Below are 27,708 nucleotides of genomic sequence, written 5' to 3'. Positions count from 1 at the left end.
GTGTGGGGTGTGTGTGTGTGTGTGTGTGTGTGTGTGTGTGTGTGTGGTGTGTGGTGTGTGGTGTGTGGTGTGTGTGTGTGTGTACAGTGTGTGTGTGTGTGTGTGTGTGTGTGTGTGTGTGTGTGTGTGTGTGTGTGTGTGTGTGTGTGTGTGTGTGTGTGTGTGTGTGTGTGTGTGTGTGGTGTGTGTGTACAGTGTGTGTGGTGTGTGGTGTGTGTGTGGTGTGTGGTGTGTTTTTAGCATGGAAAGTCAGCCTGCATGCTCCCCTCAGTGCCTACCCACCATCCCAGTATGTGTGTACCCGGCTATACACTACATACCCACCATCCCAGTATGTGTGTACCTGGCTATACACTACATACCCACCATCCCAGTATGTGTGTACCTGGCTATACACTACATATCCACCATCCCAGTATGTGTGTACCTGGCTATACACTACATATCCACCATCCCAGTATGTGTGTACCCAGCTATACACTACATATCCACAATCCCAGTATGTGTGCACCCGGCTATGCACTACATATCCACCATCCCAGTATGTGTGTACCCAGCTATACACTACATATCCACAATCCCAGTATGTGTGCACCCGGCTATACACTATATACCCACCATCCCAGTATGTGTGTACCCAGCTATACACTACATATCCACCATCCCAGTATGTGTGTACCCAGCTATACACTACATACCCACCATCCCAGTATGTGTGTACCCGGCTATACACTACATATCCACCATCCCAGTATGTGTGTACCCAGCTATACACTACATACCCACCATCCCAGTATGTGTGTACCTGGCTATACACTACATACCCACCATCCCAGTATGTGTGCACCCGGCTATACATTACATATCCACCATCCCAGTATGTGTGTACCCGGCTATACACTACATACCCACCATCCCAGTATGTGTGTACCCGGCTATACACTACATACCCACCATCCCAGTATGGGTGCACCCAGCTATACACTACATACTCACCATCCCAGTATGTGTGCACCCGGCTATACACTACATACCCACCATCCCAGTATGTGTGCACCCGGCTATACACTACATACCCACCATCCCAGTGTGTGTGTACCCGGCTATACACTACATATCCACCATCCCAGTATGTGTGTACCCAGCTATACACTACATACCCACCATCCCAGTATGTGTGTACCCGGCTATACACTACATACCCACCATCCCAGTATGTGTGTACCTGGCTATACACTACATACCCACCATCCCAGTATGTGTGTACCTGGCTATACACTACATATCCACCATCCCAGTATGTGTGTACCTGGCTATACACTACATATCCACCATCCCAGTATGTGTGTACCTGGCTATACACTACATATCCACCATCCCAGTATGTGTGTACCCGGCTATACACTACATATCCACCATCCCAGTATGTGTGTACCCAGCTATACACTACATATCCACAATCCCAGTATGTGTGCACCCGGCTATGCACTACATATCCACCATCCCAGTATGTGTGCACCCAGCTATACACTACATACCCACCATCGCAGTATGTGTGCACCAAGCTATACACTACATATCCACCATCCCAGTATGTGTGCACCCAGCTATACAAAACATACCCACCATCCCAGTATGTGTGTACCCAGCTATACACTACATATCCACCATCCCAGTATGTGTGTACCCGGCTATACACTACATACCCACCATCCCAGTGTGTGTGTACCCGGCTATACACTACATACCCACCATCCCAGTATGTGTGTACCCGGCTATACACTACATACCCACCATCCCAGTATGTGTGTACCTGGCTATACACTACATACCCACCATCCCAGTATGTGTGTACCCAGCTATACACTACATTCCCACCATCCCAGTATGTGTGTACCCAGCTATACACTACATATCCACCATCCCAGTATGTGTGTACCCGGCTATACACTACATACCCACCATCCCAGTATGTGTGCACCCGGCTATACATTACATATCCACCATCCCAGTATGTGTGTACCCGGCTATACACTACATACCCACCATCCCAGTATGTGTGTACCCGGCTATACACTACATACCCACCATCCCAGTATGGGTGCACCCAGCTATACACTACATACTCACCATCCCAGTATGTGTGCACCCGGCTATACACTACATACCCACCATCCCAGTATGTGTGCACCCGGCTATACATTACAGATCCACCATCCCAGTATGTGTGTACCCGGCTATACACTACATACCCACCATCCCAGTATGTGTGTACCCGGCTATACACTACATACCCACCATCCCAGTATGTGTGTACCCGGCTATACACTACATACCCACCATCCCAGTATGGGTGCACCCAGCTATACACTACATACTCACCATCCCAGTATGTGTGCACCCGGCTATACACTACATACCCACCATCCCAGTATGTGTGCACCCGGCTATACACTACATACCCACCATCCCAGTGTGTGTGTACCCGGCTATACACTACATACCCACCATCCCAGTATGTGTGTACCCGGCTATACACTACATACCCACCATCCCAGTATGGGCGCACCCAGCTATACACTACATACTCACCATCCCAGTATGTGTGCACCCGGCTATACACTACATACCCACCATCCCAGTATGTGTGCACCCGGCTATACATTACAGATCCACCATCCCAGTATGTGTGTACCCGGCTATACACTACATACCCACCATCCCAGTATGTGTGTACCCGGCTATACACTACATACCCACCATCCCAGTATGTGTGCACCCGGCTATACACTATATACTCACCATCCCAGTATGTGTGCACCCGGATTTACACTACATACCCACCATCCCAGTATGAGTGCACCCAGCTATACACTACATACCCACCATCCCAGTATGTGTGTACCCGGCTATACACTACATACCCACCATCCCAGTATGGGTGCACCCAGCTATATACTACATATCCACCATCCCAGTATGTGTGTACCCGGCTATACACTACATACCCACCATCCCAGCATGGGTGCACCCGGCTATACACTACATACCCACCATCCCAGTATGTGTGTACCTGGCTATACACTACATACCCACCATCCCAGTATGTGTGTACCCGGCTATACACTACATACCCACCATCCCAGTATGAGTGCACCCAGCTATACACTACATACCCACCATCCCAGTATGTGTGTACCCGGCTATACACTACATACCCACCATCCTAGTATGGGTGCACCCAGCTATACACTACATACCCACCATCCCAGTATGTGTGTACCCGGCTATACACTACATACCCACCATCCCAGCATGGGTGCACCCAGCTATACACTACATACCCACTATCCCAGTATGTGTGTACCCGGCTATACACTACATACCCACCATCCCAGTATGTGTGTACCTGGCTATACACTACATACCCACCATCCCAGTATGTGTGTACCCGGCTATACACTACATACCCACCATCCCAGTATGAGTGCACCCGGCTATACACTACATACCCACCATCCCAGTATGTGTGTACCCGGCTATACACTATATACCCACCATCCCAGTATGGGTGCACCCGGCTATACACTACATACCCACCATCCCAGTATGAGTGCACCCAGTTATACACTACATACCCACCATCCCAGTATGTGTGCACCCGGCTATACACTATATACCCACCATCCCAGTATGTGTACACCCGGCTATACACTACATACCCACCATCCCAGTATGAGTGCACCCAGCTATACACTACATACCCACCATCCCAGTATGGGTGCACCCAGCTATACACTACATACCCACCATCCCAGTATGTGTACCCAGCTATACACTACATACCCACCATCCCAGTATGTGTGTACCTGGCTATACACTACATACCCACCATCCCAGTATGTGTGTACCTGGCTATACACTACATACCCACCACCCCAGTATGTGTGTACCCAGCTATACACTACATACCCACCATCCCAGTATGTGTGTACCCGGCTATACACTACATACCCACCATCCCAGTATGTGTGTAACCGGCTATACACTACATACCCACCATCCCAGTATGTGTGTACCCGGCTATACACTACATACCCACCATCTCAGTACGTGTGTACCCAGCTATACACTACATACCCACCATCCCAGTGTGTACCCAGCTATACACTACATACCCACCATCCCAGTATGGGTGCACCCAGCTATACACTACATACCCACCATCCCAGTATGTGTGTACCCGGCTATACACTACATACCCACCATCCCAGTATGTGTGCACCCAGCTATACACTACATACCCACCATCCCAGTATGTGTGTACCCAGCTATACACTACATACCCACCATCCCAGTATGTGTGTACCCGGCTATACACTACATATCCACCATCCCAGTATGTGTGTACCCAGCTATACACTACATACCCACCATCCCAGTATGTGTGTACCCAGCTATACACTACATACCCACCATCCTAGTATGTGTGTACCCAGCTATACACTACATACCCACCATCCCAGTATGTGTGTACCCAGCTATACACTACATATCCACCATCCCAGTATGTGTGTACCTGGTTATACACTACATACCCACCATCCCAGTATGTGTGCACCCGGCTATACACTACATACCCACCATCCCAGTATGTGTACCCAGCTATACACTACATACCCACCATCCTAGTATGTGTGTACCCAGCTATACACTACATACCCACCATCCTAGTATGTGTGTACCCGGCTATACACTACATACCTACCATCCAAGTATGTGTGTACCCGGCTATACACTACATGCCCCCCATCCCAGTATGTGTGCACCCAGCTATACACTACATACCCACCATCCCAGTATGTGTGTACCCGGCTATACACTACATACCCACCATCCCAGTATGTGTGCACCCAGCTATACACTACATACCCACCATCCTAGTATGTGTGCACCCAGCTATACACTACATACCCACCATCCCAGTATGTGTGCATCCAGCTATACACTACATACCCACCATCCCAGTATGTGTACCCAGCTATACACTACATACCCACCATCCCAGTATGTGTGCACCCAGCTATACACTACATATCCACCATCCCAGTATGTGTGTACCCAGCTATACACTACATACCCACCATCCCAGTATGTGTGTACCTGGCTATACACTATATACCCACCATCCCAGTATGTGTACCCAGCTATACACTACATACCCACCATCCCAGTATGTGTGTACCCGGCTATACACTACATACCCACCATCCCAGTATGTGTACCCAGCTATACACTACATACCCACCATTCCAGTATGTGTGCACCCAGCTATACACTACATACCCACCATCCCAGTATGTGTACCCAGCTATACACTACATACCCACCATCCCAGTATGTGTGTACCCAGCTATACACTACATACCCACCATCCCAGTATGTGTGTACCCAGCTATACACTACATACCCACCATCCTAGTATGTGTGTACCCAGCTATACACTACATACCCACCATCCTAGTATGTGTGTACCTCACTATATACCGTATACCCACCATCCAAGTATATACTACCTACACACCTTCACAGTATATATATGTACTCAGCTATACACTACATACCTACAATCCCAGACTATCTATATATCTATACACATACACCCACATTCCTACTCACTTAATCATATATATGTACCTGGTTATACACTACCCCACACCATCACAGTACACATGTGCCTGGCTTTGCACTATATACTGTACTCACCATGCATGCTCCTGGCTATATACTGCCAACTCACCCCCTCAGTATACATGCACCTGGCTTAGCACTATATACCCTTCATCCATGGTCCTGAGTATACGCTATATAGGAGCTCACTGCATTGCCTGCTCACATCTTACAGAGGCTTGCAGACTGCATATACCTTCATCAGATCAGAAAACATTCACCACGCTTGGCTGGTACCTACGTAGATTCATTTATAGTCAGTCAGTGTTGGGAGCAGTTGCATAGTGATGGCTAGAAGTATATTCTGAAAGAAGGATACAGTCTCTTCTCTGGCCTTAGCAATCACCAGATTCTCCATCATCTGTCGCTGGAGGGAGAGCGTCTAGAGAAGAAATATCACCATTACCACAGGCATAGAATAAGCACCCACACTCTGACTCTGCAAGGTTTCTCCATTCAGGGGAACACTGGGACCTTTTGGCCTGGAGCGAAAACACAAACTAGAGGCCCGTTTTCCCGGCAGCCCCAGCCCAAATGACATCACACACGTGCCCCTCGTGCTATATGCCAGTAGTCACATGGGAAATACAGTAAGAACATTTGAGGGACAGCGTGACAGGTAAAGTATAATGCACCGGGGAGGGGGGGGGCACATAATACGTTTTGAGTTACAACAGCCGGGGTTTCCGTTGTGTTCAGAATTTATCAGCAGAATTCACATGCAAGCAGCCCTCCTGGAGTCTAGGGACTGTCTGCCAGCAGCCCCCCTGGAGTCTAGGGACTGTCTGCCAGCAGCCCTTCTGGAGTCTAGGGACTGTCTGCCAGCAGCCCTCCTGGAGTCTAGGGGACTGTCTGCCAGCAGCCCTTCTGGAGTCTAGTGACTGTCTGCAAGCAGCCCTCCTGGAGTGTTGAAAACTTTTCAGCCTAGACAATACCTTATGTAGCTTTGCACATGCAGTCATTTTAACAATGGTGAGAGACTAGACAGATTTTTATCCCATGGACCCTGCAGGCAAGCCTCTGCTCTGCATCATGCTGTGTATATTTACCAGCTTGCCCGCCCTCTAATTGCTCTGTAATTGGGCGTTTATTTCCCTCAGCCAGCCTAGCGGGTCACATTGCTTTAGGGCCGGTTCACACGAACGTCTGTGCTGCATCCGCGTCTATAAGCGTTCAACCGCTGAACGCCGAACGACATAAATCGCCATGTCGTTTGAACCGCGGCTGACAAAACTGTTTGCCTGCGGTTGTCAGCGTTCGAGTGAGCGTTCGCGTTCAACAGCATTTGATATTGGATTATGGTCCATTTCCTGTCAACACCCTTCCCTATGAATTCTGGTCTATTTCCAGTCAACCGTATACCTCCAGGACGCCTACAACCTTCAACACAACCGTTCGCACGCTTTAGACGGCGATTGTACGCGTTTACCGCTGACGTTTGTCAAACGCAGCCGTCAAAAGAAGTCGCATGAGGCGTCCGAAAGAACGCCATCAACCTCAACGCTGAAAAAAACTCCCAAAACCGCTGACAGACGATACTAACAAACGCTTTCATTGAAACCTATTACGAGAGGTTAAAAGCGTAGTTTAAACAACCAAAAAAAAAAAAAAAAACGACGGCAGACGTCCGTGTGAACCGACCCAGGCACTGTACCAGCACTAAATCATGAAATGAGAGGAAGCCTGGGGGGAAATCTACCCCCTGGCCAGTGCTCCCATGTCTGCATTCCTTGGGGGAGCATCAGGAGTTATCGTACCAGGAAGAGTTTACATTCCCGAGGGGCACAGGTGTCAAACACAAAGCAAGTGGGCTGAATGCGGCCCTCCTTGCCATTTTATGTGGCCCTTGAGAGCTCCCAATGTCCATTATTGTAAGCAGCAAAAGAAAGAAAGCACACTGCCTTCCAGTCCAAAGGAGCACTCCGGTGACTGAGCTTCTGACTGAAACATTGTCAGTTTGAGCTGGAGTGTGCAGGGCCGGTTCTCTCATGAAGCAAGGTGAAACATTTGCATAAGAGACTGCAGGGGCAGCATGTTTGTACTGTGTTTACACTTACAGCATGCAGTCAGAGTAGGAGGAGAAGCGAGAGGAGAGTGAGGTCATCATTGGGGAAAAGCAGCTTGTTGTGCTGTGTGAGGAGTCTGACAGTGAGTGAGGAGGGGGGGAGGCAGGAGAGCAGCAGTGTGTCACTTGACTTGCACAGCAGAAGGGAGGAGGTGGCACTGCTGTCTTAACTGAGGATGAATGGAGTGGCTGAGGGTGAGCAGTTTGTTTGTGTCAGACTCACAGCCAGCCAGTGTGCTATTGTGTTAAGCTGCAGCATGTCATGTGAGAACATTAAATGAAGCAGAGTAAATTGTCGGGTGCTCAGAAGTTTGCCTCAAGCAGCAAAAAGTCTAGAATCGGCCCTGGAAGTGTGGCAATAATCCATGGGAGCCCCCATGGTGTAGAGCAGCGTAGCAGTGTAATGTTTGCCTACTCCAGCGATACATTGGGCTTGATTCACTAAGCGGTGCAAACTGTTTAGCATGGGTGTGCTGAACAGTTAGCACGTGAAGTGCCGTTTGCGGACTTTTGCGCGCGCAAAGTGCCGCGATTTGCGTGATTGCGGACTTTTGCGCGCGCAAAAGTCAGCGATCGCGTGAATCGCGGCACTTTGTGCGCGCAAAAGTCCGCAAACGGCACTTCACGTGCTAACTGTTCAGCACACCCATGCTAAACAGTTTGCAGTGCTTTGTGAATCAGGCCCATTGTCTCTTATGTTCTTCCTGCTAATCCCATTCACTGAGCTTCCAGACTTCCTTCTGATCACATGACATACAGTCAGGAGCCATGTATGCAGCATGGAGCGTGTGGCTGTCGGGGAGGTTCAAGGAGAGCCAAAGCTAGACTGGAGCAGGTATATATTGAAATGCTCCACAGCACCACACTGCAGAAGGGAAGGAGTAAATAGTGTTTAATGTGTTTAATCTGTAAAGCAAACAGTTTCACTTACCTGGGGCTTCCCCTGCGCCGGTCCTGCAGGAGCCTCCGTTCTCCCGCTAATAGTACAGGACGCGGCCGGAATTTGCAAAGAAAGCTTCGCGTAGCCCGAGGGGCGCAGGCACAGTAGCCGCCGACTTGCAAGATGACGGTAACGGAACTGGCTGGTGCGGGAGAACAGAGGATCGCGCGGGACAGGCGCAGGACAGGACGGCTGCTGGGGGATTAGGGAAGCCCCAGGTAAGCGAAACGGTTTGCTTTACAGTGACTTTACAGTTCCGCTTTAAAGTGTAACTGTCGGGCATAAAATCAAAAATCAATTCTTTATTTTTATCTGGTAAACAAGTAATAAGAATGCTAACCAGGCAATCCAAAAGTTAAAATCCCTATTACGTTGCCGCACAAAGGAAGTTGCAGGGCATGCTGGGTTGTCCTTTTTGCTTCTTTATTTCCCCTCAGACTAAACTAATGTACAGAAGCAAAAAGGGACAACCCAGCATGCCCTGCAACTTTATTTTTGCGGCAACGTACCAAATAAGAGTCATGTAATATGATTGCTTGGTTAGCATCCTTATTACTTGTTTACCAGATAAAAATAAAGAATTGATTTTTGATTTTATGCCCAACAGTTACATTTTAAGGTGCCCATACATCAGAAGATTATGGGTAGACTCGACAAACAGAGAAATGTATCTCTAATCGAATCTGATTGGACATAAATTTGTCTCTTTGTCGAAGCTGCCCATACAGTAAAGGCCGATTCCAGCATGAAATCTTCGGGGAATAGTCTGAGCCCACCACGTCTGCACCGCCGCTGCTCTCCTAATGTATAAATGTGCCCTCGTGTGTGCATGCATACATTTTCTGTCCTGTGTCAGCCTCCACGCGGTGGTGGTAACCTCCGGGCGGCTCTCCGTACACGCCACTGGCGCATAGCGTCTGATGTCATACACTATGCGTTGACGCTAGATGCTATGCGCCAGTGGTGTGTACGGAGAGCCGCCCGGAGGTTACCGACACCGCGTGGAGGCTGACACAGGGCAGGTAATGTATAAATGCACACACTGGGGGGGGGGCATTTATACATTAGGGGGGTTTCATTGTTTCGTCGATCGTTCCGAAATCGGCCACCGTACCCCCGACCAACCAACTTTGGCCCGACATCTTGCAGTATGTCGCCTGAAATTGGTCACTTTGGCGGTCCGGCTTGCACATGGCAGCACCAATTTTGAACCAATTTGATAATAATCAAATTGGTTGTTTGGCCACCTTTGCTGAGCAGGTAATGCTGTGGAAAACTCCAGGTTGGAGCAGTGAGGACAGTATGGGGTCTTACTCTCGGCAGAGGGGAGGAGTCACCACAGGGGGCGGAGAGGTTTGTATATTCAGAGGGGACACTGTGTTCCTATTGTACCTGGTATTTCTATTCATGGTGAGTCTGTTTGCTGAGGGGGAAGGGGGGAGGGGAGGGGGGTGTTAGCACAATAATTTTCTCAGGTGTTGCTGATTCAGTTCCTCTACAGACGTGATTTTACATAATTGGCTTCCAGCCGTCCCCCAACTGCAGCTCCATTCTCATGTATTATGTGGGATGGGGAGTTCATTAACTACTGTACCAGGCAACTCTCTCCCCCTCCCATCATCAGGAAGCATTCATGTGCATTACGCTGGGTTACCGATTGTGCAGGACCTGGAACAGCCAGCGGGAGCGCTGTAGGCAGTGTGGCGTCCGGTCCGCTGTGGTCCGGCTGGAGCCCAGGGGAGGATGTGTTACCACTATAACAATAACATTTATATAGAGCTTTTCTCCCTGGGGACTCAAAGTGCTCTGAACCTGCATTATGCAGTCTCAAAGGCTAGGGAAAAGAGGTGAGTTTTTAGCCTTTTTTAAAGCTGTCCAGAGAAGGAGCCTCTTGTAATCTGCTTACTGCAACGGGTCCATTGCAGACTGACAAGTGTCAGTTCTGTGATGCAGTAAATCAAATGTCAGTTTTTCGCTGTAGTGGGAATACAGCCTGGTGGCCACACACCATACAATTAAAAGATCCAATTTTTCACCAATTTTATAACTTAGATAGGTTGTCGTGAAAAATCGAGAGCTTTTCTTTGTTTTCAATAAATCCGATCAAATTTCTTGTTTTTTTTTTTTCGTTGGTTTGGTTTTCGATTTTTGGAGAGTGGACATGTTGGAAATTTCAGACCAACTTTATCAAGAATTGTATGGTATGGGATAAATTGTCAATTACTTGATGTACAGTTAAAGAGAAACAGAGGCGGCGCGGCACTTCTCCTTTAAGAGGTATTCTGTCTTCAGCTTATTGTGCGAGTTCTGTGTACAAGGGCGGCTAACGAGTCGCTGACAGGCTACGCATATTTATATTGCTTACATAGGACGTGTGCTCCGCTATGGCATTTTGAAGGAAGAAACTTAAACTGTATGTATTTAGAAGCAGAAAGCGTGCATCTTCCGTCCAAGCATGTATATTTATTGCAAGTGAACAACACCAGTGCAGGTACTGTACATAACACAATTCATGAATTATGTGTTATGTACTGTACCTGCACTGGTGTTGTTCACTTGCAATAAATATACACGCTTGGACGGAAGATGCACGCTTTCTGCTTCTAAATACATATAGTTGATGTACAGTTCCAATCATTTTTTTCTCAGCTTTCAATTGTTTTATTCATGACTGGGGAAAAATTAAACATAGGTGTGTGGTACATTGGTCAGATTTTTGAATTCCTACAATCAGTCAGAAAAACTGATTGATATTCTTGAATTGAACAGGTATTTAAAAAAATTGTATGGTGTGTGGCCACCTTTACAGGTTCCTACTCGTGCACAATTACTGTCATCCATAGTGATTGCTGTTATTATTTAGTCATTATATAGCGCTGACATCATCTGCAGCGCTGCAGTGTATATAGACTTGTCACTAACTGTCCTCAGAAGGGCTCACAATCTAATCCATAGTCATAGTCCATTGCAGTCTAGGGCCAATTTAGGGGGAAGCCAGTATATCTGTATTTTTTGAGATGTTGGAGGAAACCACTGTGTTCAGAGGAAACCCCTGTAAACATAGGGAGAACATACAAACTCTATGCAGATAGTGCCCTGGATGGGAAAACAACAGTTTTCAGGGAATGAGCGCTGTACAGACAGCTATAGATGAGCAGCATGTACTGCTCAGTGGAGCGTGGCTGACCCGATTACCAGGCCATATAGCAGCAGAACAGAGCAGCCGAGGAGGACGGTGAGGCACTCCACGGACCTCATGGAAGCCCCAGGAAAGTATAAATACAGGCTATTCATTGATCTCAGGTTCCCTTTAAAGTCTTTCTCCATCATTAAAGATATAGGACAGGATTGCATTCCACACAAATAAAATACAATACCTTATTATTATTAATTATCTGTAGAAATTTGTATGCACAAATTGCTGTATGAGTGTCCTCTCTCTCCCCTTATTTGACCCCAATTTCCGCTCACACAGCCACTTTTTACAATGGTGAGACATACAAATGCATTTGTAGCCTCTCATTTTAGTCTAAATCGTTCTTTTAATTTCTAATCACCTGTGTCTGATAAATGCTCAATGTCTGTTCACGCAGAATTACAGTCTAGCGAAAATATTTTTAATTCAATCCCACCCTTCATCCTTATACATTTAAGTTCGTAAAATATCTCCTAGATACTTTATTTTTGACCAGTGATTTGCTGGCAGTGGCTGCTCTGAGTCCCCCGAGCCAGCGGTATTCTGGGAGAGAGAGCGGGCCAAGCTTCCTCTCACCAGCCCTGTTAATCAGGAAATGGGAGGTGGTGCCTCTCCACCAATGAGGTTAATGGATGGGGTGGAGCAGACGACTGTAGGGAGGAGTTTGGACAGGCAGGGTCTTAGTCCCAACACTGGACTAATACATGGAGCAGCATAGGTCTTAACCAGTTGTGCGCAATGGACTAGGGATGGTCAAACAAATGCAAATAATTAGTTGACTTAATGCAGCATTATGCAAATTTTGCATGCAAATTTATGCAGCTTGAAAATAGCCCAATCAAATCTTGCCGAGGTAAAATTCAACTGGTCCATTTTCAAGCTGCATAAATCTGCATACAAAATTTGCATAATCCTGCATCAACTCGAAAATTATTTGCATATCACTGACCATTCCTACAATGGACGTAGTCCCTACATCCAAAAAAGCAGTGGCTCATGCCGACTTGATGTAGGAGCAACATCTGAGAGAAACCTCCCAGCCCACTATGGAAGATCCGGCGCTCAAGCATGTACGTGGCCACAGCAGCGCTGATCAGTGCATGAAACCCCAGTGGGGTAGTGACTAGTAAAGGAAAATGGGAGAACCGCCCAAAAAAAAAAAAAAAAAAAAATGGAATTAAATGACAAAGTAAAATAAATGGTAAGTCTTGGCTCGAAAGATTCAGACTTTTTATTCAGCACAAATAATTGGCAACGCGTTTCACAGCCAACCGCCGCTTCATCAGGTCAGTGAACAGTGCAATATCCGATGCAACAGAGTTCTGAGCGCCTAGATACGTGCAGAACGCTAGGAAACTGGTATTGTTTATAAGGAAATAAATATGGCAACCTCCATATCCATGTCACTTCAGGTGCACTTTCAGGTCCAGGCTTTATACCCAAACACCCTCCGCCCCACCACCGCTAAATGGCATCACTTACCAGCGAGGTCTTCTGGGAAGCCTGTCTTGGGTCTAGTCTTGCCAGACGGACCTCATATGCAGCTCTGAGCTTCTGGTTCTGTATGGAGGCCTCTTCCAGCGGTGTCAGTTCCCTGCAGGGAGAGCACACACAGCTCACACACGTGTCTTTACCATGTCTCTGTGACGTGTTACACGCAGGAAGTCTCACTTTTTGCTGCTCTGAGCCTCGGCTGCTAGAAGCATCTGGAAGACCTCAGGAGAAGGGAAGCTGCCATGTTTCTGGAAGTCCTCTGAGTAGGACCGGCGGTGGCCCCAGGGCCGGGCGATGGAGGGGTGGGAAGAGGTGGTCATGGAGGCGGGGCTAGAACCTTCAGAAGGGGGTGGAGGATCTGGGACTTCTGAGATGCGTCTGTTCTGTGGAGTGCGCTCTACATTTCCTTTTCCTGGACCAGAGATAATGTGACAGCAATGTTATACAGCTATATTACATAGTTACATAGTTACATAGTTATCTTGGTTGAAAAAAGACATACGCCCATCGAGTTCAACCAGTATAAAGTACAACACCAGCCTGCTCCCTCACATATCACTGCTGATCCAGAGGAAGGCGAAAAAACCCTTACAAGGCATGGTCCAATTAGCCCCTAAAGGGAAAAATTCCTTCCCGACTCCAGATGGCAATCAGATAAAATCCCTGGATCAACATCATTAGGCATTACCTAGTAATTGTAGCCATGGATGTCTTTCAACGCAAGGAAAGCATCTAAGCCCCCTTTAAATGCAGGTATAGAGTTTGCCATAACGACTTCCTGTGGCAATGCATTCCACATCTTAATCACTCTTACTGTAAAGAACCCTTTCCTAAATAAATGGTTAAAACGTTTTTCCTCCATGCACAGATCATGTCCTCTAGTCCTTTGAGAAGGCCTAGGGACAAAAAGCTCATCCGCCAAGGTATTATATTGCCCTCTGATGTATTTATACATGTTAATTAGATCCCCTGTAAGGCGTCTTTTCTCTAGACTAAATAAACCCAGTTTATCTAACCTTTCTCGATAAGTGAGACCTTCCATCCCACGCATCAATTTTGTTGCTCGTCTCTGCACCTACTCTAAAACTGCAATATCTTTTTTGTAATGTGGTGCCCAGAACTGAATTCCATATTCCAGATGTGGCCTTACTAGAGAGTTAAACTGGGGCAATATTATGCTAGCATCTCGAGTTTTTATTTCCCTTTTAATGCATCCCAAAATTTTGTTAGCTTTAGCTGCAGCTGCTTGGCATTGAGTACGATTATTTAACTTGTTGTCAATGAGTACTCCTAAGTCCTTCTCCAAGTTTGATGTCCCCAACTGTATCCCATTTATTTTGTATGGTGCTAGACCATTAGTACGTCCAAAATGCATGACCTTACATTTGTCAACATTGAATTTCATCTGCCATGTATGTGCCCATATAGCCATCCTATCCAGATCCTGTTGCAATATGACACTATCTTCCTGAGAGTTGATGATTCTGCACAATTTTGTATCATCTGCAAAAATAGTAACATTGCTCACTACTGCATCTACTAGGTCATTAATAAATAAATTGAAGAGCACTGGACCCAGAACAGACCCCTGTGGGACCCCACTGCTAACAGTCTCCCATTTTGAGTACAATTCATTGACCACAACTCTTTGTTTTCTGTCCATTAGCCAGTTCCCTATCCATGAACACAGACTCTTCCCCAGTCCTTGCATCCTCAACTTTTGCACCAGACTTTTGTGGGGAACAGTGTCGAAGGCCTTTGCAAAGTCCAAGTATATCACATCTACAGCATTCCCAATATCCATATTAGCATTCACTACCTCATAAAAGCTGAGCATGTTAGTCAAACAGGACCTGTCTTTAGTAAACCCATGTTGATGCTGAGAAATAAGATTATTTTCTACTATGAAGTCATGTATAGTATCTCTTAGTAACCCCTCAAATAGTTTGCATACAACTGATGTTAAACTTACAGGTCTATAATTTCCTGGATCAGATTTTTTGCCCTTCTTAAATAATGGGAAAACGTGGGCTGTACGCCAATCCACTGGGACTCTGCCAGTTGCAAGAGAGTCACAAAAGATAAGATAAAGGGGTTTATCTATAACTGAACTTAATTCCCTTAGGACCCGAGGATGCATGCCATCCGGGCCAGGTGCCTTGTCTATTTTTAATTTATTTAGTCTTGCCTTCACTTCTTCCTGCGTTAAGTATTTAATATTACAGTTAGAAGATTGAGACTCTTCTGCCTCTGTAGTTTGCAACAGTGCTGTTTCTTTTGTGAAGACAGAAGCAAAGAAAGCATTTAATAACTCTGCCTTATCTTGGTCATCCACCATTGAGTTCCCATCCTCATCCTTTAGGAGTCCTATACAGTCAACCTTTCTTTTTTTAGAGTTAATGTACTTGTAAAACTTTTTTGGGTTAGATTTGATATCCTTAGCGATTTGTTTTTCAGCTTCAATCTTTGCCTGCCTAATTTCTTTTTTACAATTTTTATTGCACTCCTTATAATTGCTTAGTGCAGCCTCGGTCCCCTCCTGTTTTAAGACCTTATAGGCATTCTTTTTCCTCTTCATTTCATCTTTAACCTTTCTATTCATCCATAGAGGCCTTTATATACATTATATACATACTACAGTATTGATTGAGTATAAGTTTAAAAGCTTGCCATTTCCCTTCAGTGTCTTCCCCTTGTAGTACATTATCCCAGTTCACCAAACTTAGTGCCTGCCTAATTTGAGTGAACTTTGCTTTTCTAAAATTCATAGTTTTAGTGGTCCCGCTGCCCCGTGGCCTGTCAGTCACCAGATCAAACGTTATCATGTTGTGATCACTATTTCCCAAATGTTCTTGAACCTGCACATTTGATACATTATCTGGTCTATTAGAAATGATCAGATCCAGTAACGCATGCCCCCTAGTTGGTTCAGTTACCATTTGAGTCAAGTAATTGTCCTGTAGTGCTGCCAGAAATCTGCTGCTTTTACCAGAATGGGTGGCCTCAATACTCCAGTCAATGTCTGGAAAGTTGAAGTCGCCCATAATTATGACCTCATTTTTACCTGCAGCTTTTTCAATCTGCTGTAGTAATCGCAGTTCTGCAGCTTCATTAATAAGAGGTGGACTGTAGCATACCCCAATAAGCAATTGGCAACTTTTATTTCCACCATGAATATTTACCCAAACGGACTCCACATCTTCGCAATCTTCCTCCATCTCATCGTTGAGGACAGCTGTAAGAGAATTCTTAACAAAGAGACAAACCCCTCCACCTTTTTTCCCTGTTCTATCCCTCCTAAACACATTGTATCCTTTTAAATTAGCTATCCAGTCATGGCTTTCATCCATCCATGTCTCGGTTATTCCCACAATGTCATAGCCTTTGTCATTCAGAATGAACTCTAGTTCGTCTATTTTATTTGCAAGGCTCCGAGCATTGGTTACCATGCACTTTATATTTTTACCACCACATTTACCAATTTTGTTTACATGAAATTGGCTACTTGAATTTTTACCAACCTCCTTAATCTTTACACTGTCCCCACCCCCCTCTCCACCCTCCCTAATGATAGGTTCCCACTGTCTTTTTACCTCATCTTGTCTACGTATTGAGACTTTATCCTCCCGCCTCCCCCCAGATCCTAGTTTAAAATCTCCTCCAACCGTTTAGCCATCTTCTCCCCCAATGCAGCTGCACCCTCCCCATTAAGGTGCAGCCCATCCCTGCTGTAGAACCTGTAGCCGACTGCAAAGTCTGCCCAGTTCTCCAGGAACCCAAACCCTTCCTTCCTACACCAATTTCTCAGCCACTTATTTAACTCCCTAAGCTCCCTCTGTCTCTCAGATGTAGCGCGTGGCACTGGCAGTATTTCAGAAAACACCACCTTGGAGGTCCTTGCTTTAAGTTTATCTCCAAGTACCTGAAAATCCTTTTTGAGGACCTTCCATCTCCCACTAACTTTGTCATTGGTGCCAATGTGTACCATGACAGCCGGGTCTTCCCCAGCCCCACCCAGTAATCTGTCAATTCTTTCCGCTACATGCCGAACCCGAGCACCCGGGAGGCAACAGACTGTACGGCATTCGCGGTTTCTTCGACAGATTACCCTATCTGTGCGCCTAATAATTGAATCCCCTACCACCAGTACCTGTCTAGCCTTAGCTGCACTCCTATTCCCTTTCTCGTTACAGCAGTCTGCCCCTTGGTTGCTAAGGAGCACATCCTGCTGCAGCATTGCTACTCCTGAATCATCCTCCCCAATATTACGCAAACAAGCATACTTATTAGTGAGGGACAACTCGGGACTAGCCTCCCTGCCACTTTTTCCCCTACCCCTTCTAACTGTGACCCAACTAGCGGCTGCCTCTGCTTCTTGCTCCGGCTTTACTCCACCCTCCTCATCTTCAACGGTTCCATCCAGTGTCTGGATCGTGAGATCCAAGCTCTTCTCCATGTTGTGTATTATTATTGTGTATATTATTAGGCCTCTTTTCCACAAACTGTTTACAGGCAGTGAAATGCCTCTCAAACTCACACAACTGCTCTCTGCTGCCTGGCAGCTCTGCTCTCTGCTGCCTGGCAGCTCTGCTCTCTGCTGCCTGGCAGCTCTGCTCTCTGCTGCCTGGCAGCTGCTCACTGCTGCCTGGCAACTGCTTGCTGAGCACACCGTTCAACAGCCCATGGAAAAGAGGCCTAAAGGTGGCCACACAACATACAGTTAAAAGATCCAATTTTTCGCCAATTCGATAATTACGATCGGTTGTCCTGAAAAATCAAGAGCTTTTCTTTGCTTTCGATTGAGATTGGACATGTTGAAAATTTCAGACCAACTTTATCAAGAATTGTATGGTGTGTGATGGATTGTCAATTACTTGATGTACAGTTCCAATCAATATTTTCTGAGCTTTTAATTATTTTATTCAATGATTGGGGAAAGAATGAACATAGGTGTGTGGTACATTGGTCAGATTTTTGAACTGTTACAATCAGTCAGAAAAATTGATTGCTATTCTTGAATTGAACAGATATTTAAAAAATTGTATGGTGTGTGGCTACCTTAAAGGGAACCAGAGACGAAGCACCCTTGTGTATTTTACCATGTATATCAGTAAGAACATTAGAGAAAACACTTACCATGCTCTCTGTTTCCTCCTCACTGCTAAAAGTGTCTGTTAACAGCAGTCACAAGAATCCCAGACTGAGCAATTAAATCTGGCTTTGCTGGGAATGATTATAGCTGAGTCATTATAGCAAAGCCACAAGGGGGCAGGCTTGGGCTTGAAATAACACCACAGAATACAGACTTAGCTATAATCTTTCTGTAGCAAAGCTAGACGGAGCAGCCTGACTTCTCAGTCGGGGATTCTTATCAGACGTGATAACAGTCAGATTACACAGAGAACAATGAAACAAAGGGCAGATTAGGTGTTTACTGTCATGTTCCCACTGATTTATAAGGTAAAATACAAGAGGGTGCTTCATCTCTGGTTCTCTTTAAGTGAGTGAGCTGTACTGTACAGCTAAACAACAGCCAAATAAACACTTCCTCTCCCTCTGACAGCTCGTTAGACTGACAGTCCTTACACGAAAGTCTCCATAATTGGGTCATCACTGCAACCTGACATCCACTAAACCACAAAACTAAATAACTAATGCATTAAAAAGATCTGCAATAAGGCCTCATTCACATCTACTCAGCGCAGATAGCAGTGCGATCAGAACGCAACGCGTACGATCACACGCTATCTGCGCTGCTACCTGCTGCACTGCTGATCCCATCCATTGACAGTGAATGGATCAGCTCTGCGCTTGCGGACAGAATGTAGGATGCAGTACGCAATCGCATCATAGCGCATCGTACTGCTGCGCAGTGCATTTGATCTGAACGGCAGAAGTGTCTTTACCCTTCCGCCGTTCCTGCATGTTACCACGTTATACGCGCTTCCAAAAGCGCACGGAAGCGTATGATGTGAATGAGGCCTAAAAGTGGCTAAAAGGAAGACAGGTTATAGCCTCTGCCAGGTCCTTATCGCCGTCTATATCCCTGCAGCAGAGATGTACCAAAGGCTGCCCATACATGGTACAATTTTGCATTTTTTTCGATTAGATAAATTAGTTCAATCCTTCCGTTAGATCGAATATAAAGATTTTTTCCAACACATCCAATCGGATTTTTATACAAAAAAAAAAAAAAAACGGGATAACTGTTAGTTTTTCTTGATAAAAAAAAAAGGATTTTTTACTTTCATTCAATTCGATTGTTTTGGTCGAATAAACAGGAAAATCAAACGTTTTTAGTGTACCGTGTATGGGAACCATTATGGTGTCCATACACGGTACAAGTTTTTCATTTTTTTCGAATAGATAATGTCGTTCGATTATTCTGTTAGATTGAATATAAAGATTTTTTTGTCCGATCAGATTTTTATTGAAAAAAAATTGTATAATCGTTCATTTTTCTTGATCGAAAAAAAAAAAGATTATTTTTGTCTCTCATTCGATGCAATCATTTTAGTAGAATAAACGAGAAATCAAACGTCTTTATTGTACCGTATATGGGCACCATTAGATGGACCCAGCAGTGATGTGACAGGAAAAGAGGAGTGTAGACAGAAATAAGAATCTGAACGCTGAAGCCTGGTACACACATGCAATTTTGATTGGCCAATTTTACTACCTCCATATACAGATGGTATTTTTCTTAGTGAATCAACCCCTATGAGCGCTTTCCTTCACAGACTGTTCATCGTAATCAGGATCTGTTGCTCCTCATGCTACATAGAGGTGGTAACATTGGTCAGTGATTGGTTAATCAAAATTGGCCAAAACCCTAAAGCCTGGTACACACTTTCAATTATGATTGGCCAATCATTGACCAATTTTACCAACCTCCATGTAGCATGAGGACCAACAGATCCCGATTACAATGACCTACTGTGTAGGTAAGCTCTCAAACGTACTGTATATGGAGATGGCAAAATTAACCAAGTAAAATTGCATGTGTGTATATAACAACTGTCCACTGGAAGTTGTATGATCAAATCTTGGCGAGATGCTTGGTTATGCCACCGCCAGGACAATGCTTTTTCTCCTTTGTATTACTTTGTACGATAATTAGGCCCGTGGCCTTGGAGTACTGAAAACAACCCTTGATGTTCGGCAAACAGTGTACCACTTGTATGTTATGCTTTGCAAACTTCAATAAAAGAATTTGAAACTAAAATTGCATGTGTGTAGCAGGCTGCACTGAAATGAATAGGAGCTTGTGCGTTATTCCACAGCAGTGCATCATGGGTGATCATCCCGCCTCAAGCACCACAGCTATGTTATATTTATGAAATATACTCATCTGTAGTGACACCTGGTGAGCAAGTCTCAGCACATACGTGTACAGCACATACGCGTACACGGAAGAAGTTTTGTTGTTGTTGTTGTGAATGACCGGCAATCATACTGCATAAACCATCTATGTATTATATAATGTGCTCTGGTGATCGCATGTGATGTCTGGTGAGCAGGTACAGCACATATATGTGTACCACCAGCAATCACACGGCCTCACCGGCTGCAACGGCTGTCTAAGTACTATATAATGGAATCGCTCAATCGTTTCCTGGGTCATATCAGGACATAGTAGTGACTGCTGAATGGTTTTACAGTATAAAGGTGGCCATACACTGGTCGATGTGCCATTAGATCGACCAGCTGACAGATCCCTATCTGATCGAATCTGATCAGAGAGGGATCGTATGGCTGCCTTTACTGCAAACAGATTGTGAATCGATTTCAGCCTGAAACCGATTCACCATTTGCTGAGCTGCTCCTGCCGCCTGTCCCCCCCCGTATACATTACCTGATGCTGGCTCCGGGTCCTCTTCTCCGCATTGCACGGCTCTGTTCCGGATCCATTACGGCGCTTCCTGTGTTACTCCGTGACCAGGAAGTTCAAATAGAGCGCCCTCTATTAGAACTTCCTGGTCACTGCAGTGACACAGGAAGCGCCGGGATGGATGGAGCCGGAACAGAGCCGTGCAGCACGGAGAAGACGCCCGGGAGCCAGCCTCAGGTAATGTACACCTGATCGGATCGGCCGCCGCTAGCGACGCGCACTTTACCCGCGGGCGATCGAGGGTAATTTCCCGCACGGCGCGATCGACGGACCGATCCGATTCCGGGAGGGAATCGGATCGGCGGCTGCGTTTACCGCGAACGATTGGCAGCAGATTCGATCCCAGGATCGAATCTGCTGTCGAAACGGCCGGGAATCGAGCCAGTGTATGGCCACCTTAAGGCTTTGTTCACATCTAAAATTCAAATTGCTGACGGCAGCGATTTTTGTTTTTTTTTTTTAGCATTTCTTTCCTCCTCCCGCCGCTCCACTGCGCACCACGATTTTGTGCAAGGCGCTTTTGCAGAGCGATTCCAAAAGTGAACTCTTTGACCCGGAAAAGAATAAATACAATGTAAACACCCGCATGAAGTGATTTTGTTTCTTCCTATACCTTCCATTAGAGCAAAATTGCCCCAAAAATGGTACAGGCACCGCATTGCGGAGCACAAAGTGGACGAAACACACTGATATGAACCTTCTCATAGAGAATAATTGCACAAGTGTTTGAACAAGCCTGACTGTAAAACCATTCACCAGTCAAAAAGACTTTTTGCCAGCCATTACTATACCTTGATATGACCCAGACCATGGCTGCAGACTGAAGTGATCACCAGCAAATACCAGGTGTTGTTGCGAGTATGGATTATATATACGTAATACATAATGGCAGCAACGCCTGGTATTCGCTGGTGATCACTGAAGTCTGCAGCCATGGTCTGGGTCATATCAAGATATGGTATTAGCTGGCAAACAGTTCTAGAATGTGCGATGTACAATGGCATGGGCATGTAACCCTTCTCAAGCATAAATAGAATATTCCCACAGCACTATATAACTTTCACATCTATACATACAAATGCTCAGCAGCAACTCCTGACAGCTGGATCTATGTGACGATGATGCAGCCATTACTGATCTATGTGACGATGATGCAGCCATTACTGATCTATGTGACGATGATGCAGCCATTACTGATCTATGTGACGATGATGCAGCCATTACTGATCTATGTGACGATGATGCAGCCATTACTGATCTATGTGACGATGATGCAGCCATTACTGATCTATGTGACGATGATGCAGCCATTGCGGATCTATGTGACGATGATGCAGCCATTGCGGATCTATGTGACGATGATGCAGCCATTGCGGATCTATGTGACGATGATGCAGCCATTGCGGATCTATGTGACGATGATGCAGCCATTGCGGATCTATGTGACGATGATGCAGCCATTACTGATCTATGTGACGATGATGCAGCCATTACTAATCTATGTGACGATGATGCAGCCATTGCGGATCTATGTGACGATGATGCAGCCATTGCGGATCTATGTGACGATGATGCAGCCATTGCGGATCTATGTGACGATGATGCAGCCATTGCGGATCTATGTGACGATGATGCAGCCATTGCGGATCTATGTGACGATGATGCAGCCATTGCGGATCTATGTGACGATGATGCAGCCATTGCGGATCTATGTGACGATGATGCAGCCATTGCGGATCTATGTGACGATGATGCAGCCATTGCGGATCTATGTGACGATGATGCAGCCATTGCGGATCTATGTGACGATGATGCAGCCATTACTGATCTATGTGACGATGATGCAGCCATTACTGATCTATGTGACGATGATGCAGCCATTGCGGATCTATGTGACGATGATGCAGCCATTACTGATCTATGTGACGATGATGCAGCCATTACTGATCTATGTGACGATGATAAAGCCATTACTGATCTATGTGACGATGATGCAGCCATTGCGGATCTATGTGACGATGATGCAGCCATTACTAATCTATGTGACGATGATGCAGCCATTGCGGATCTATGTGACGATGATGCAGCCATTACTGATCTATGTGACGATGATGCAGCCATTACTGATCTATGTGACGATGATGCAGCCATTACTGATCTATGAGACGATGATGCAGCCATTACTGATCTATGTGACGATGATGCAGCCATTTCTGATCTATGTGACGATGATGCAGCCATTACTGATCTATGTGACGATGATGCAGCCATTACTGATCTATGTGACGATGATGCAGCCATTGCGGATCTATGTGACGATGATGCAGCCATTGCGGATCTATGTGACGATGATGCAGCCATTACTGATCTATGTGACGATGATGCAGCCATTACTGATCTATGTGACAATGATGCAGCCATTGCGGATCTATGTGACGATGATGCAGCAATTACTGATCTATGTGACGATGATGCAGCCATTACTGATCTATGTGACGATGATGCAACCATTACTGATCTATGTGACGATGATGCAGCCATTACTGATCTATGTGACGATGATGCAGCCATTACTGATCTATGTGACGATGATGCAGCCATTACTGATCTATGTGACGATTGATGCAGCCATTACTGATCTATGTGACGATTGATGCAGCCATTACTGATCTATGTGACGATTGATGCAGCCATTACTGATCTATGTGACGATTGATGCAGCCATTACTGATGTATGTGACGATTGATGCAGCCATTACTGATGTATGTGACGATTGATGCAGCCATTACTGATGTATGTGACGATTGATGCAGCCATTACTGATGTATGTGACGATGATGCAGCCATTACTGATCTATGTGACGATGATGCAGCCATTACTGATCTATGTGACGATGATGCAGCCATTACTGATCTATGTGACGATGATGCAGCCATTACTGATCTATGTGACGATGATGCAGCCATTACTGATCTATGTGACGATGATGCAGCCATTACTGATCTATGTGACGATGATGCAGCCATTACTGATCTATGTGACGATGATGCAGCCATTACTGATCTATGTGACGATGATGCAGCCATTACTGATCTATGTGACGATGATGCAGCCATTGCGGATCTATGTGACGATGATGCAGCCATTGCGGATCTATGTGACGATGATGCAGCCATTACTGATCTATGTGACGATGATGCAGCCATTACTGATCTATGTGACGATGATGCAGCCATTACTGATCTATGTGACGATGATGCAGCCATTACTGATCTATGTGACGATGATGCAGCCATTACTGATCTATGTGACGATGATGCAGCCATTACTGATCTATGTGACGATGATGCAGCCATTACTGATCTATGTGACGATGATGCAGCCATTACTGATCTATGTGACGATGATGCAGCCATTACTGATCTATGTGACGATGATGCAGCCATTACTGATCTATGTGACGATGATGCAGCCATTACTGATCTATGTGACGATGATGCAGCCATTACTGATCTATGTGACGATCATGCAGCCATTACTGATCTATGTGACGATGATGCAGCCATTACTGATCTATGTGACGATGATGCAGCCATTACTGATCTATGTGACGATGATGCAGCCATTGCGGATCTATGTGACGATGATGCAGCCATTGCGGATCTATGTGACGATGATGCAGCCATTACTGATCTATGTGACGATGATGCAGCCATTACTGATCTATGTGACGATGATGCAGCCATTACTGATCTATGTGACGATGATGCAGCCATTACTGATCTATGTGACGATGATGCAGCCATTACTGATCTATGTGACGATGATGCAGCCATTACTGATCTATGTGACGATGATGCAGCCATTACTGATCTATGTGACGATGATGCAGCCATTACTGATCTATGTGACGATGATGCAGCCATTACTGATCTATGTGACGATGATGCAGCCATTACTGATCTATGTGACGATCATGCAGCCATTACTGATCTATGTGACGATGATGCAGCCATTACTGATCTATGTGACGATCATGCAGCCATTACTGATCTATGTGACGATGATGCAGCCATTACTGATCTATGTGACGATGATGCAGCCATTACTGATCTATGTGACGATGATGCAGCCATTACTGATCTATGTGACGATGATGCAGCCATTACTGATCTATGTGACGATGATGCAGCCATTACTGATCTATGTGACGATGATGCAGCCATTACTGATCTATGTGACGATGATGCAGCCATTGCGGATCTATGTGACGATGATGCAGCCATTACTGATCTATGTGACGATGATGCAGCCATTACTGATCTATGTGACGATGATGCAGCCATTACTGATCTATGTGACGATGATGCAGCCATTACTGATCTATGTGACGATGATGCAGCCATTACTGATCTATGTGACGATGATGCAGCCATTACTGATCTATGTGACGATGATGCAGCCATTACTGATCTATGTGACGATGATGCAGCCATTACTGATCTATGTGACGATGATGCAGCCATTGCGGATCTATGTGACGATGATGCAGCCATTACTGATCTATGTGACGATGATGCAGCCATTACTGATCTATGTGACGATGATGCAGCCATTACTGATCTATGTGACGATGATGCAGCCATTACTGATCTATGTGACGATGATGCAGCCATTGCTGATCTATGTGACGATGATGCAGCCATTGCGGTCACATGACCCTGCAGCTCACCTAGCTTGTCCGCCGTTGTCTTGGCTCTCTCCAGACATTGCTCTGCCAGCTTCAGCATCCTCTGAGAGTCGCAGCTCAGACACACACTGACCTCTGATCAAACACAAAAAAACGTTACTGGCAACACAGAAGTCTGACTCTATAGAAAAAGAGACAGCGGGAGAACAAATAACGCAATACCTCACCAAACTGAAAATGTCATGAAAGAAAAATGGTACTCACAGAGGTAGGTGACAAACGGGGGGCAACCAACCACGTGAAGCAGGCGAAGACTGGCAAAGCCACATAAGACCAATAACACCCATCCAAAGTAAAGTGAGAAGAACAAATGGGGGGGGGGGGGAGAAGAGGTGCCCAGGGGTGCATAAGAGTTTAAAACAACTAAAAGAAAAAGTTATTTTGCACTGGCAACGTGTTTCGTGGATCTGAACCAACTTCCTCAGGCCAACTGTAGTGCCCAAACACACTATTCAGCTGAGCAATACGTTTTTGGCACTAAAATTGGCCCCGGGAAGTGAGCTCAGACGGGCGTAACGCATTTCCAGTGCACAATAAGTGTCATTGTTATAGAATGTTGTCATATTTGTGGTAAGCTACCTCTTTTTCATTTTAGTTGTTCTTAATGTAGTTTTATACACCTCTTACACCCCCCCCCCACCCCCATGCCCAGCAAACACTATTATTATATTATTATTATGCACGCCATCATACAGAATTTCAGCCCCCAAATAAGCCAGACACAGCCCACATTCTGCCCTCTATCGTGCCTGCTCAGCAGCTGAACCCAGCTATTCTGGACTGCAGCAGATTTACTACAGCTATATACCACATAGAATACAGCTAAGAAAAGAGGTCTCTTAAAGGACAACTGAAGTGGGAAGAATATGAAGGCTGCCATATTTATTTCCCTTTAAACAATGCCAGTTGCCTGGCAGTCCTGCTGATCTATTTGGCTGCAGCAGTGTCTGAATCACACCAGAAACAAGTATGCAGCTAATCTTGTCAGATCTCACAATAATGTCAGGAACTCCTGATCTGCTGCATGCTTGTTCAGGGGCTGTGGCTAAAAGTATTAGAGGCTGAGAATCAGCAGGACAGCCAGGCAACTGGTATTGCTTAAAAGGAAATAAATATAGCAGCCTCCATATACCTCTCATTACGGTTGTCCTATAAAGACTGCTACACACCATGCAATTTTCACTTCAGATCTTATTTCCAATCGATAAAATGATCAGATCTGATCAGACTACTGACTACCATTGACGATGACAAGCTCAGAATCTAGCTTTTTCTCGGAAGCAGATTGGACATGCTGAAAAATATCAGTCGAAGTGCTGGCTATTGTTCCAAGTGTATGTTCCTTTCAATCGCTATCCAATCTGAAAAATGATCAGAAATCTGAAAAAATTTGCATATGTGTGTACACTACTTTTGTCAGATCTGAATACCGATCTGATCACTCGGTCCAATAGGATTTGAAGTGAAAATTGTACAGTGTGTACCAGGCTTTTGGTACAATTTTCCATCATATAGATGGATGTATTAGATAGATCTAATAAGAAATTGCATCGTGTGTAGATGCCCAAATTGTTTCAGATCAATTTTCCAATAGATTCTGCTTTAATAAGTACCCAAAATCTATTGCAAAATCTAACGCA

The 27,708-nt window shown here is 45.5% G+C and overlaps 1 protein-coding gene across 2 annotated transcripts in view; it reads right to left on the bottom strand.

The window, feature by feature from the left end:
- The window catches only part of VPS9D1 (VPS9 domain containing 1), a 101,149-nt gene that overhangs the window by 49,394 nt on the left and 24,047 nt on the right, over positions 1-27,708 (bottom strand). For both annotated transcript variants that reach the window (XR_011024962.1, XM_068261694.1), the window contains exons 3-6: positions 26,051-26,143; positions 13,603-13,837; positions 13,414-13,525; positions 6,050-6,112 (exon numbers count right to left, since the gene is read on the bottom strand). Coding sequence is in view for 1 of the 2 variants with exons in the window: in XM_068261694.1 (XP_068117795.1) it covers positions 6,050-6,112; positions 13,414-13,525; positions 13,603-13,837; positions 26,051-26,143 (503 nt within the window). In the remaining variant the exon portion in view is untranslated. The remainder of the gene's footprint in view (positions 1-6,049; positions 6,113-13,413; positions 13,526-13,602; positions 13,838-26,050; positions 26,144-27,708) is intronic.

The sequence above is a fragment of the Hyperolius riggenbachi genome, chromosome 11 (assembly GCF_040937935.1).
Source record: "Hyperolius riggenbachi isolate aHypRig1 chromosome 11, aHypRig1.pri, whole genome shotgun sequence".
Classification (NCBI taxonomy): domain Eukaryota; kingdom Metazoa; phylum Chordata; class Amphibia; order Anura; family Hyperoliidae; genus Hyperolius; species Hyperolius riggenbachi.
Note: the sequence above shows the minus strand (reverse complement) of the source record. Positions and strands in the feature narration are given on the sequence as shown.